General features: G+C 50.3%; 1 protein-coding gene across 2 annotated transcripts; it reads right to left on the reverse strand.

Annotated features, from left to right (window-relative positions):
* Positions 1-436: 436 nt before the first annotated feature.
* On the reverse strand, positions 437-12,891 carry STARD7 (StAR related lipid transfer domain containing 7). 2 transcript variants are annotated; one of them, XM_085080590.1, is made up of 10 exons: positions 12,390-12,891; positions 11,179-11,318; positions 9,103-9,152; positions 8,096-8,179; positions 7,658-7,684; positions 6,860-6,942; positions 4,924-5,023; positions 2,691-2,775; positions 1,709-1,924; positions 437-1,564 (listed from the first exon to the last, which is right to left on the reverse strand). In XM_085080590.1, the coding sequence occupies exons 1-9, from the start codon at positions 12,875-12,877 to the stop codon at positions 1,731-1,733; spliced, it is 1,251 nt and encodes a 416-aa protein (XP_084936716.1). In that variant the 5' UTR covers positions 12,878-12,891; the 3' UTR covers positions 437-1,564; positions 1,709-1,730. The 2 variants fall into 2 exon arrangements, with proteins under 2 accessions (XP_084936716.1, XP_084936715.1); XM_085080589.1 differs by lacking the exon at positions 7,658-7,684 and having other exon boundaries at positions 8,069-8,179.
* Positions 12,892-13,123: the final 232 nt, after the last annotated feature.

A 13,123-nucleotide genomic window follows, 5' to 3' on the forward strand; every position in this document is an offset into this window, starting at 1 on the left:
GGGACTTTGGGGGCTTTGGAATTTTTGGGGAGGGGATTAAAATTCCGGGGGATTTGGGAATTTTGCTGGTTTGGGAAATTTGGGGGCTTTGGAATTTTCGGGGGGGGATTAGAAAATCCTGGGGGATTTGGGAATTTCGGGGAGGTTGGAGATTTTAGCAGCATTGCAGTTCTGGGGTTTTTGGGACTTTTGGTCGTTTTGGAATTCTAGGGGTTTGAGGAATTTGGGAATTTTGGGGGCTTTGGAATTTTTGGGGATTAAAATCCTGGGGGGTTTTGGGAATTTTGGTAGTTTTGGGAATTGTTTTGGGGGCTTTGGAATTGGGGGGGATTTTAAAATCCTAGGGAATTTGGGAATTTTGGTGCTTTGGGAATTCTGGGCGTTTGGGAATTTTGGGTTTTTTTGGGAATTCTGGGAAGGCGCAGAGGGGAGGAGCTACAACGGGAGGAGTTTATTAAAAACAACAATTCCGACGCTCATTAGGGGGGGAGGGGCGTTAATGAGGAGCTAATTGGGATCAGGGATTGATTAACTCCCAGCTTTTCCCCAATTCCCCAATTCCCGAGGGTGATGGAGCCTCAAAATCCCAAAAAAACTGCCCAAAATCACCTTTTTGAGCCCAAACCCAAAATCCTGGCAACTCTGATCCAAATTCTCGGAATTCCAACCCAAATCCTGGGAATTCCAACCCAAAACCGAATTCTGAGCCAAATTCTGGGAATTCTGACACAAATTCTGGCAAGTCTGACCCAAATCTCAGGGAATTTTGACTCCATCCTGGGAATTCTGATCCCAATCCCAGAATTCCAACCCAAATCTTGGGAATTCAAACTCCAATCCTGGGAATTCTGACCCCAAATGCCGGGAATTCTAACCACAAATTCCAGGAATTCTAACCCAAATCCTGGGAATTCTGAGCCAAATCCTGGGAATTTTGACCCCAAATCCCAATTCCAACCCAAATCCTGGGAATTCTAACCCTAAATTCCAGGAATTTTGACCCAAATCCCACAATTCCAGCCTCAGTCCCGGCAATTCCAGGTCAGGATCCTTTTTTTGGGGAAAAACCCCCAAAAAAGGTGACATTGGATCCCAAACCATTCCAGGCAGAGCATCTGGAGTGGATAAAAAATGGGAATTTCCAGGTGTTTTTCCTTGTTGGGATGAGGAAATTATGGAATTTCCTTGTCCCTGCTGGGAATGGGATCGGGAATGGGACAGGGATGGAAGCTGGGGATCATTCCTGCTTTATTCCTGGATTTTTCCTGGTTTTCCAGTATTTTTCCCACTTTTTCTCAGGTGATTCCTGATGTTTTCCCAGAATTTTTCCTCACCGGGATGAGGAAATGATGGAATTTGGGAATGGGAATGGGAACAGGGATTGATCCTGGGATTGCAGATCCTGGCTGGGTTTATTCCTAGTGTTTTCCCATTCTTTCCCAGATTTATTCCTGGATTTATTCCCACTGTTTTCCGGGGTTTATTCCCATTTTTTCTGGTTTTATTCCTGGTGTTTTCCCATCTCCATTCCCATATTTTCCCATCTCCATTCCCATTTTCCCGGCTGGTTTTATTCCTGGTGTTTTCCCAGCTCTACTCCCATTTTTCTGGAGTTTATTCCCATTTTCCTGGCGTTTATCCTGGTGTTTTCCCAGCTCCATTCCCATTTTTCCTGGGTCATTCCCACATTTCCCAGCTCCATTCCCACGTTTATTCCCGGTTTTCCTGGCTCAGGCGTACTCCAGCCGGGCAGTGCCGCGGGGCTCGGCGCCCTTCTGGGGCTGTTGGGGTTGATTTTGGGATTGTTGGGATTGATTTTGGGATTGCTGGTTTTGGGATGAGGAGAGATAATCCCGAACTTCCAACTCCATCTTCTTGGCTTTCAGCGCCGCAGCGTGCAGCTTGGCCAGGAACTCCGGCATGCCTGGCAGGGAGGGAGGGAATGAGCTGAATCTGGGAATCTGACGGGAATTCTGGGAATTCTGACCCCAATTCTGGGAATTCTGACCCCAATTCTGGGAACTCTCAGCCAAATCCCAAGAATTCTGACACGAATCACAACAATGCCGACCCAAATCCTGAGAATTCCAATCCCAGATCCTGGGAGTTCTGAGCCAAATCCCAATTCTGACCCCAAATCCCAGGAATTCTGACCCAATTTCTGGAAATTCTGACCCCAAATGCCAGGAATTCTGAGCCAATTCTGGGAATTCTGACCCCAAATCCCAATTCCGACCCAAATCTTGGGAATTTCAACCCAAATCCTGGAAATTTGGATCCCAAATCCAGGGAATTCTGACCTGAATCCTGGGAATGCTGAGCCAAATCCCAATTCCAACCCGAGTCCTGGGAATTCTGAACCAAATCCCAGGAATTCCACCCCAAATTCTGGAAATGCTGACCCCAATTCTGGAAATTCTGAGCCAAATCCTGGGAATTGTGAGCCAAATCCCAATTCTGACCCAAATCCCAATTCCAACCCAAATCCTGGGAATTCTGACCCCAATCTTGGCAATTCCCACCCCAAATCCCCATTTTCCCCTCCTGTTTTTCCTTTCCCTCCCCGTTTTCCCTTTTCCTTCCCCTCATTTTTTCCTCCCGATTTCCCCTCTCCCTATGCAATTCCTGCGGCAATCCCATGGAATTCTGTGGAATTCCACGGAATTTGGGGAATTTGGGGATTCTCTCACCGCTGGACACCATCCAGCTGAGGCAGTACCGCGGGAACACCGTCTGGGGGTTGTCGCTGTACGTCAGCAGGTAGTCGAAGCCGTTCTGGAAAACAGGAATTCCCTAAAATTCCCAACAATTCCTGAGGAGGATTCACCCCTGCAGCCACCCCGATCCCAAATTCCCCAAAATTCCCCAGAATCCCCAGTGGGAATTCCCCCAGGAGCTACCCTCGACCCCAAATCCCCCAAAATTCCCGAAGGGAATTCCCCTAGGAGCAGCCCCACACTGGGATTGGGACCAGGCGAGGCTCCCCAGGATCATTCCTGAATTTTCCAACCCTTTTTCCCCAATCCCACCTTGGAAAAGGACCCTAAATCCCCCAAATCCCACCATTTTCCCGGTTTTTGGGCTTTTTCCACCAGCCCTGCGTTGGGATCAGGAGCAGGATCAGCTCCCTAGGCTCATTCCCAGCTTTTCAAACCGTTATCCAAATCCCACCCTAAATCCCACCCTAAATCCCACTCCAAACTCAGCATTTCCCATGATTTTCCCAGTTTTTGGGCTTTTCCCATGAGCCTAGTGGCTCATTCCCAGATTTCCAGCCCCATTCCCAGATTTTCCAACTCTTTCCCCAATCCCACCTGGAAAAAGGACCATAAATCTGCCAAATCCCATCCCAAATCCCGGGGTTTTCCTGCTTTTTTGGGGTTTTCCCACCAGCCCCGCCCCTCTTTCCCAGATTTCCCAGCCCCATTCCCAAATTTCCCAGCTTCAATCCCAGATTTTCCAACTCTTTTCTCGATCCCACCTTGGAAAAAGACCCCAAATCCCCCAAATCCCACCCCAAACTCAGGATTTCCCGTGATTTTCCCAGTTTTTGGGGTTTTCCCGCTAACCCAGTGGCTCATTCCCAGATTTCCCAACTCTTTTCCCAATCCCAACTTGAAAAAGGACCCTAAATCCCCCCAAATCCCAGGATTTTCCCAATTTTTGGGATATTCCTGCCAACCCAGTGGCTCATTCCTGATTTCCCAGCCCCATTCCCAGATTTCCCAACAGTCTCCCCAATCCCACCTAAGAAAAGGACCCCAAATCCTGCAATTTTCCCTTTTTTTTTGGATTTTCCCAATTTTTGGCATTTTCCCACCAACCCAACACCTTGTTTCCAGATTTCCAGCCCCATTCCCAGATTTTCCAACCCTTTTCCCAATCCCACCTTGGAAAAGGACCCCAAATCCCTCAAATTCCATCCCAAATCCTGTGATTTTCCCAGTTTCTGGGTTTTTCCCAGATTTCCAGCCCCATTCCCGGATTTTCCAACTCTTTTCCCAATCCCAATTTAGAAAAGGACCCCAAATCCCTCAAATTCCACCCCAAACTCAGGATCTTCCCGGGTTTTGGGGTTTTCCCACCAGCCTAGTGCCTCATTCCCAGATTTTCCAACCCCTTTCCCCAATCCCACCTTGGAAAATGACCCCAAATCCCCCAAATCCCACCCCAAATCCCATGATTTTCCCATTTTTTAGGGTTTTCCCATCAGTCCAGCACCCCATTCCCAGATTTTCCAACCCTTTTCCCCAATCCCACCTCAAAAAAGGACTCTGAATCCCCCAAATCCCACCCCAAACTCAGGATTTCCCGTAATTTTCCCAGTTTTTGGTCCTTTTCCATGAGCCCAGCAGCTCATTCCCAGATTTCCAGCCCTGTTCCCAGATTTTCCAACACTTTTCCAAATCCCACCTTGGAAAATGACCCAAAATCTCCCAAATCCCACCCCAAATCCCACGATTTTCCCAGCTTTTGGGGTTTTCCTATCAGCCCAGCTCATATTTCCTGCATTTCCAGCCCCATTCCCAGATTTTCCAGGCCCTTTTCCCAATCCCACTTTGGAAAACTACCCCAAATCCCCCAAATCCCATGATTTTCCCAATTTTTTGGGTTTTCCCACCAGCCCAGCACCTCATTCCTAGATTTTCCAACCCTTTTCTCCAATCCCACCTTGGAAAAGGACCCCGAATCCTCCAAATCCCACCCCAAATCCCCCCAAAAATCCCCGGATTTCCCCAATGTTTTGGGATTTCCCCAGGTTTGGGGATTTTCCCAGGTTTCCCGGCCCAAAATCCTGGATTTCCCAGTTTTTGGGATTTTCCTGGATTTCCCAGATTTCCCGGATTTCCCCAAATCCCGGATTTCCCAGTTTTTGGGATTCCCCAGTTTTTGGGATTTCCCAGTTTTTGGGATCCCCCTCACCTCGTCGAAGGAGCGATGAGGTCTGATCACCATGTGTGACTCGTAGCTCCTGACCCTGACGTGAGCCGGATCCTCGGGAACGCCGGGGTGATCCACAGCCCTGCCGCCGGGAATGGGGAAACGGGAAATGGGGAAAATCAGGGAAAATCAGAAAAATCGGAACGGGGAAAATGGGAAAAAATTGGGAAAAATGGGGGGAAATCGGGGAAAATAGGGGAAAATAGGGAAAAATGGGGAAAATTGGGAAAAATTGGGAAAAATCGGGAAAAATGGGGAAAAATGGGGAAAATCAGGAACGGGGAAAATCAGGAAACATCGGGGAAATTGGGGAAAATTGGGGAAATCAAAATGGGCAAAATGGGAAAAAATTGGGAAAAATTGAGGAAAATCAGGGAAAATCGGGAAACATCAGGGAAAATTTGGAAAGATCGGGGCAAATCGGGGAAAATGGGGAAAAATTGGGGAAAATCGGGAAAAATGGAAAAAATGGGAAAAATGGGGAAATCAGGGAAGATTGGGAAACATCAGGGAAAATCGGGAAAGATCAGGAAAATTGGAAAAATCGGGAAAGATCGGGGAAAGATCGGGGAAAAATCAGGAAAATCGGGGAAATCAGAGCAGGGAAAATGGGAAAAAATTGGGAAAAATCAGGGAAAATCGGGAAAAATGGGAACGGGGAAAATCGGAAAAATCGGGAAAAAGGGGAAATCAGGAAAAATTGGGAACAATTGGGGAAAATCGGGAAAATCAGGAAATCGGGGAAAATGGGGGAATATCAGGGAAAATGGGAATGGAAATAGGTAAAAATGGGAATGAGGAAATGGGGAAAATGGGAGTGGGGAAATTGGGAATGGGAATGGGGAAATGGGAATGGGGAAAAATGAGAATGGGAATGGGGAAATCAGGAATGGGGAATCCCAAAATCCCAACCCATGGGGAAACCATGGGGTAGGGAGGGAGAAATGGAAAGGTTTCTGGAATGCTGGAATTCTTGGAGGTTCAGTGGGGTTTTGGGAATGGGGGTGTTGGGAATTCTGGAAGATGTTGGGGATGGGAATTCTGGGAATTTTAGTGGTTTTTTGGGGATGGGAACATTGAGAATTCCGGAGGGGTTTGGGGTATGGGAATTCCGGGAATTCCGGAAATCCCAGTGGATTTTTTGGAGCTGGGAATGCTGGAAATTCCCAGAGGCATTTTGGGATGGAACTGCCAGGAATTCCAGTGAGGTTTTCAAGGTGGGAATGTTGGGAATTCTGTAGGATTTGTCAGGAATTCCAGTGGGGTTTTGTTGGGAATGCCAGCGGGGTTTTGGGAATGGAAATATTGGGAATTCCAGTGGGTTTTTGCAGCTGGGAACACTGGGAATTCCAGGAGGGTTTATTGGGAATTCCATGGGGTTTTGCTGGGAATTCCATGGGGGGAATTCCCAGGAATACTGTGGGGTTTTTCTGGGAATCCCAAGGGGGTTTTTGGGGAATTCTGTGCGGGTTTTTCCAGGAATTCCATGGCGGTTTTGTCAGGAGTTCCATCGGGGTTTTTAGGGATGGGAAGATCAGAAATTCCGGCAGGGTTTGTCAGGAATTCCATGGGAGTTTTCTCAGGAATTCCATGGGGGTTTCGTTGGGAATTCCACAGGGATTTGTCAGGAATTCCATGAGGATATTCTGCAGGGTTTTTCCAGCAATTCCATGAGAATTTTCCCAGGAATCCCATGAGAGTTTTGTCAGGAATTCCATAGGAATTTTGGGGATGGGAAGATCAGAAATTCTGGCGGAGTTTGTCAGGAATTCCATGCAGGGTTTTCCAGGAATTCCATGAGAATTTTCCCAGGAATTCTGTGGGGATTTTATCGGGAATCCCACAGGGATTTTGTTGGGAATCCCACAGGGACGTTGTGGGGATGCCAAGGGTTTCCCTGAAGCCCAGGCAGTCTCACCGGGACACGAGCACCATCAGGTTTCTCTCCCGATCGACGCTGAAGCGACGAACATAGACGTAATCCCGGGAATACATGGGATACTGCGGGGAATGGGAATGAATGGGATTGGGACAGGGAACAGCCCTGATCCCAACCCCAAATCCTGGGAATATATCAGATACTGCAGGGAAATGGGAATGGGATCGACCCCGAGCCTGGATCCCAAATAAATCCAAGAGAGAATTCCCACGGAGCAGGATCAGATTGCTGGGGATCCGGGAATGGGATCAGTCTGGCCCCGAGCCCAAATCCCAGGGAATTCCCAAATCCCAGGACTCACCAGGAATCGCGTGACCCAACGGATTCCCTCGGATCCTAATCCCAAATCCCAAATAAATCCCAAATCCCAGGATAACTCACTCGGAATTGTGTGACCCAATGGATCCCCTTGGATCCCAATCCCAAATAAATCCCAGGGAATTCCTGAATCCCAGAACTTACTGGGAACTGTATGACCCAATGGATAACCTCTGAACCTGATCCCAAATCCCAAATTAATCCCAAATCCCAGAGAATTCCAAATCCTGGGATGACTCAGAGGATCCCCTCAGATCGATCCCAAATAAATCCCAGGGAATTCCCAAATCCCAAGCTCATCAGGAACTGAGTGACCCAGTGGATGACCTCTGACTCCAAATCCCAAATAAATCCCAGGGAATTCCCATACTCACCAGGAACTGGGTGACCCAATGAATGACCTCTGACCCCAGATCCCAAATCAAGCCCAGGGAATTCCCAAATCCCAGGATAACTCACCGGGAACTGGGTGACCCAGTGGATGAGCTCTGATTCTAAACCCAGATCCCAATTCCTAAATAAATCCCAAATCCCAGGAAATTCCCGAATCCCAAAACTCACCAGGACCTGCATGACCCAATGTGTGACCTCAGATCCCAAATCCCAAATCAATCCCAAATCAATCCCAAATCAATCCCAAATCCCAGGATGACTCTCAGGGACCTGGGTGACCCAGTGGATCATCTCAAATCCCAAATCAATCCCAGGGAATTCCCAGGACTCACCAGGAATTGTGTGACCCCATGGACCCCCTCAGATCCCAGATCCCAAATCAATCCCAAATCCCAGGGAATTCCCAGATCCCAAATCAATCCCAAATCCCAGGGAATTCCCAAATCCCAAATCCCAGAAATTCCCAGGATAACTCACAGGGAACTGGGTGACCCAGTGGATGACCTCTGACCCCGAGCTGGGATCTCTCTCGATCACATCCAGTTTGATCACCAGTGAATCCCATTTCTTCCTGTACTCTGTGTCCAGCTGCAAACAGAGAAATTCCAGAAAATTCTGGGAAAATTCCAGGAAAAACAGGGAAAATTCCACGAAAAACCAGGGAAAATTCTGAGAAAATTCCAGGAAATTCCAGGGAAAACCAAGGAAATGCTGCTTTCCCCCCTAAATCCCACGGGGATGATGGATGGAAAACCCTGGGAAGTTTGGAGAGCTGGAATGTTGGCAGTGGGATTGGGAATTTTCCAGGATCTCGAATATCCCAATGGTTTGTTCCCAGCGGGAAATCCAGGAGAAAATCCTTGGGATTGGGTGTGGAGAGTGGGAGTGGGAGAGAAATGGGAGAGAAATGAGAATGGGATAAAATTGGGAATGGGAGAAAAAATGGGATAAAAATGAGAATGGAATAAAAAAATCGGAATTAGATAAAAATGGAAATGAGATAAATATGGGATAAAAACGGGAATGGGACAAAATTGGGAATGGGAAAAAAATGGGAGAAAAAATGGGAGAAAAATGGGAATGGGAGAAAAAAATGGGAGAAAAAAATAGAAAAAAATGGCAGAAAAAATGGCAGAAAACTGAGAATGGGATAAGAAATCAGAATCAGATAAAAATGGGATAAAAAAGGGAATGGGAGAAAATTGGGAATGGAAGAAAAATTGGGAATGGGATAAACTTGGGAAAGGTCCTGGTTTTTCCCATCCCACTCCCAGGAAAAGCTCCTGGATCCAAATCCTGACCAAATTCCAACCAGGAATTCCAGGGAATTCCCACCCCAGTCTCCAGAAGTGACTCTTGGAGCCAAATCCCACCCGGAATTCCAAGGAATTGCCATCCCACCCCAAATCCCACCCGAAATTCCCATTTTTCCCCATCCCAGCCTCGGGAAGAGGCTCCCAAAGCCCCAAATCCCAAAGAATTCCCGAGGCATTCCCGAGGCATTCCCTCACCTGCACGTTGAAGAACTGCCTGGGAGTCACGTCGGTGTAAGAGCCAAACACTGCGGGACAGAAACCCTGTCAGCAAATCCTGGGAATGCAGAGAGCCAGGGAACAGGAATCCCAGGAATCCCAGGAAATGGCAGATCCCAGAAACTGAGAGATCCCAGGAACCAAAAAATCCCAGGGATTGAAAAAATCCCCAAAATCAACAGATCCAGGGAATTAGCAAATCCTGGGAATTGGAAATCCAGAAAACAGAAAAATCCCAGGAATCCCAGGAAATGACAGATCACAGGAATGGAGAGATTTTTGGAATCAAAAAATCCCAGGGATTAAAAATCCCCAAAATCAGCAGATCCAGGGAATCAGCAAATCTCAGGAGTCAGAAATCAGAAAGTCTCATGAATCCAAAAATCCAGAAAACAGGAAAATTCCAGGATTCAAAAGATCCCAGGAAATGACAGATTCCAAAAACTGACAGATCCTGGGAATCAAGACATCCCAGGGATTGAAAAATCCCAAAAATCAATAAATCCAGGGAATCAGCAAATCTCAGGAATTGACAAATCCAGGAAATTAAAAATGTGAGGAATCAACAGATCCCAAAAATCGACATGAACTGACAAATCCTGGGAATCAGCAGATCCTGGGAATTGGAAATCCCAGGAATCCAAAAATCCAGAAAACAGAAAAATTCCAGGAATCAACAGATCCCAGAAATGGACAGATTCCAAAAATTTACAGCTCCTGGGAATCAAGAAATCCCAGGGATTGAAAAATCCCAAAAACAAACAGATCCAGGGAATTAGCAAATCCTGGGAATCCAAAAATCCCAAAACCAGAAAAATTCCAGGAATCAAAAGATCCCAGAAAATGAGATTCCAAAAACTGACAAATCACAGGAACTGACAGATCCTGGGAATCAAGAAATCCCAAAAACCAACAGATCCAGGGAATCAGCAAATCCCAGGAATCCAAAAATCCAGTAAATAAAAAAATGTGAGGAATCAACAGATCCTGAAAATCGACAGATCCCAAATCCTGGGAATCACCAAATCCCAAAAAACCACCAAATCCCAGGGATGGAAAAATCCCAGGAATCAACAGATCCCAAAAATCAAAAAATCCTGGGAATTGACAGATCCCGAAAATAAAAATTCCTGAGGATGCAAAAATCCCAGGAATGAACAGATCCCAAAATATCAACAGATCCTGGGAATGAGGAATTAATTCCCCATGGCAGGGCAGGAAAAATGGGATTAAATCCCAGGAAAAGGATAAAAAACGTTGAAAATTCTGGAGGTTTTGGGGATTTTCTGCAGACAGGGATTAGGGAGATATTCCTGGGATTTCTGGGACATTCCCAGGATTATTTCTGGGGCATTTCTGGGGATTTCGGGGACATTCCTGGGGGATTTGAGGTGGGAATCCCGGGAGGATTTTTGGGACACTCCCAGGAATTATTTCTGGGACATTCCTGGGATTTCTGGAACATTTTTGAGATATTCCCAGGGGATTTTGGGGAGACATTTCCCAGAATTTTGGGGACATTCCTGGGGATTTGGGGTGAGAATCCCAAGAAGATTTTTCGGACATTTCTGGGGATTTGAGGTGGGAATCCTGGGAGGATTTTTGGGATATTCCCAGGGATTTAGGGTGGGAATCCCAGGGGGATCTGGGGCACATTCCCAGGGGGATTTTTGGGACATTCCTGGGGATTTCTGAGGGATATTCCCATGGATTTCTGGGTCATTTCCCAGGATTTCTGGGGGATATTCCCATAGATTTCTGGGAGCCATTCCCATGGATTTCTGGGGGATATTCCCATGGATTTCTAGGACGTTTCTGGGGGACATTTCCATGGATCTCTGGGCCAATTCCTGGGATTTCTGGGTCATTTCCCAGGACTTCTAGGGGATATTCCCTATTTCTGAGGATTTCTGGGCCATTTCTGTGGGACATTCCCATGGATTTCTGAGGGACATTCCCATAGATTTTTGGGTAGTTTCCCAGGATTCCTGGGCCATTTCTAGGACATTCCCCTGGATTCCCAGCCCCTCCCCGGTCCCTGTCCCCAGCCCGTACCGCGGTACTGGAAGAGGTGGGATCCCGGGATGGCTCTCCTCCAGAGGCGGAACTGTTTGCGCTCCATCACCAGCTCCCAGCGCTGCTCCCACTCCGGGAATGCTGCAGGGTTCTCCAGCTGCTGCAGGGCCTGGGCCGAGCTGGGAGAGGGGAATCCATGGGGGTGGGGGAATCCCACAGGGAATGGGGAAATCCCAGAGGGAATGGGGAAATCCCAAAGGGAATAGGGGAAATCCCACAGGATTGGGGGAAAACCCACTGGGATTGGGGGAAATCCCATAGGGTTGGGGAGAATTCCCAAGGGGATTGGGGAGAATTCCACTGGGAATGGGGAAATCCCAAAAGGATTGGGGAAACCCCACTGGGAGTGAGAAAATCCTGAAGGGATTGGGGAAATTCCACTGGGACTGGGGAAATCCCACAGCACTGGGGAAAATCCCACAGGATTGGGGAATTCTGTCTCTTTGGAGGCCTCGGGAAGGGGGGGGGTGTCCTGGGAATTTGGGGATCCCGACAGTGCCAGGGCTGGGGATGTCCTGTTCCCGGGGATTCCCATTCCCGATGTCCCTGCTGCTCCCGCTGCCCCATTCCCAGCATTCCCACTATCCCTGATGTCCCCACTGTCCCATTCCCATATTCCCGCTGTCCCCAGTGCCCCATTCCCGGTATTTCTGGTATCCCCGGTATTGCCGGTGTCCCCACCGTCCTGTCCCCCGTACGCCCGATGTCCCCAGTGTCCCCTCTGCCCCATTCCGCTGTCCCACCATCCCATTCCCGGCGCTCCCGCTATTTCCATGTCCCACCCGCGGCACCCCCTGTCCCCACTGCCCCAATCCCGCTGTCCCCACCGTCCCGGTGCCCCAGTCCCAGTATCCCCAGTCTGTCCCCATCCCGCTGCTCGCGCTGTCCCGTTCCCAGTACTCCCGGTGTCCTGTGCTCGGTATTCCCGGGCTCTGTCCCAATCCCGATCTCCCCGCTACTCCCGCTGCCCCGGTAACCCCGGTGTCCCCGCTGTCCTCAGTGTCCCCAGCTCGATACCCCCGGTGTCCTAGCTGTCCCCATCCCGGTCATCCCGGTAACCCGGTGTCTGCCCCGCTGCCGGTGCTCCTCGCTGCCTGTCCCAGCCCCGCTATTCCCGTGTCCCCATATTGATATCCCCAGTGTCCCCCTGCCCGGTTGTCCCAATCCCGCTGTCCCCGTGTCCCGCTCACCGGCGCAGCTCCTCCTCCTCGATGCGCTGTCCGTCCCACACGAACGCTCCCCCCGCTCCCAGCGCGGCCATCAGCCGGCCCGGCCCGGACAGCGCGGCGCGGCCCCGGCCTGCTCCCCAGCGCCACCACCACCACCACCAGCCCCCGCCCGAGCCGCCCGCCGCTCCCGCCGCGCTGCCGCCGCTCCCGGTGCCGCTCCCGGTGCTCCCGGCGGTGCCGCTCCCCGCCCCGCGGCCCCGCTCCCAGCCCCGCCGCGCCCGCCGCGCCGGCACGCAGCTGCAGTGGCGGGCCAGCAGGGCCAGCAGCGGCCTGCCCCGCGCGGGAGCCCCGGGGGCGGTGCTGGTGGCCCCGGGGGCGGTGGCGGGCCCCGGGCCGGCTCCGGTGGCGCCTCGGGCGGCGAGCGCGGCCAGCGGCCGCCACATGCCGCCCCCCGCTCGGCCGCCGCGCGTCGCGCCCGGCAGCGTCATCACGGCGCGCCGAGCGCCCATTGGGCAGCGCCGCACCGCCCCGCGCGATGATTGGCTGCGGAGGGTGGCCACGCCCACCTCGGGAGGTGGAGGCGCGCAAGGGCGAGAGGGAGAGGGGGCGTGGCTAAGGGGCGTGGTCAGATGAGGGGCGTGGCTGTGTATGGGCGGTGCTGGTTGGGGGCGTGGCCTGTGTGTGACCACGCCCACCGCGGGGTTCTGGGGCTTTTGGGGGCTCTGGGGGTGTTGGGGTTATGGGGTCTGGGCACT

This window comes from Lichenostomus cassidix, chromosome 22 (genome assembly GCF_008360975.1).
Source record: "Lichenostomus cassidix isolate B80296 chromosome 22, HeHo_3.0, whole genome shotgun sequence".
NCBI lineage: Eukaryota > Metazoa > Chordata > Aves > Passeriformes > Meliphagidae > Lichenostomus > Lichenostomus cassidix.

What these genes read in the sequence shown, in the direction of transcription:
- STARD7 (XM_085080590.1), bottom strand. Translation starts at nt 12,877, where the DNA reads ATGGGCGCTCGGCGCGCCGTGATGACGCTGCCGGGCGCGACGCGCGGC. An exon ending in ATCCCAGCTCGGGGTCAGAG is followed by an intron (nt 7,685 to 8,095) that starts GTCATCCACTGG and finishes TTAGAATCAGAG; the next exon opens with CTCATCCACTGGGTCACCCA. An exon ending in CTCATCGCTCCTTCGACGAG is followed by an intron (nt 2,776 to 4,923) that starts GTGAGGGGGATC and finishes CCTGTTTTCCAG; the next exon opens with AACGGCTTCGACTACCTGCT.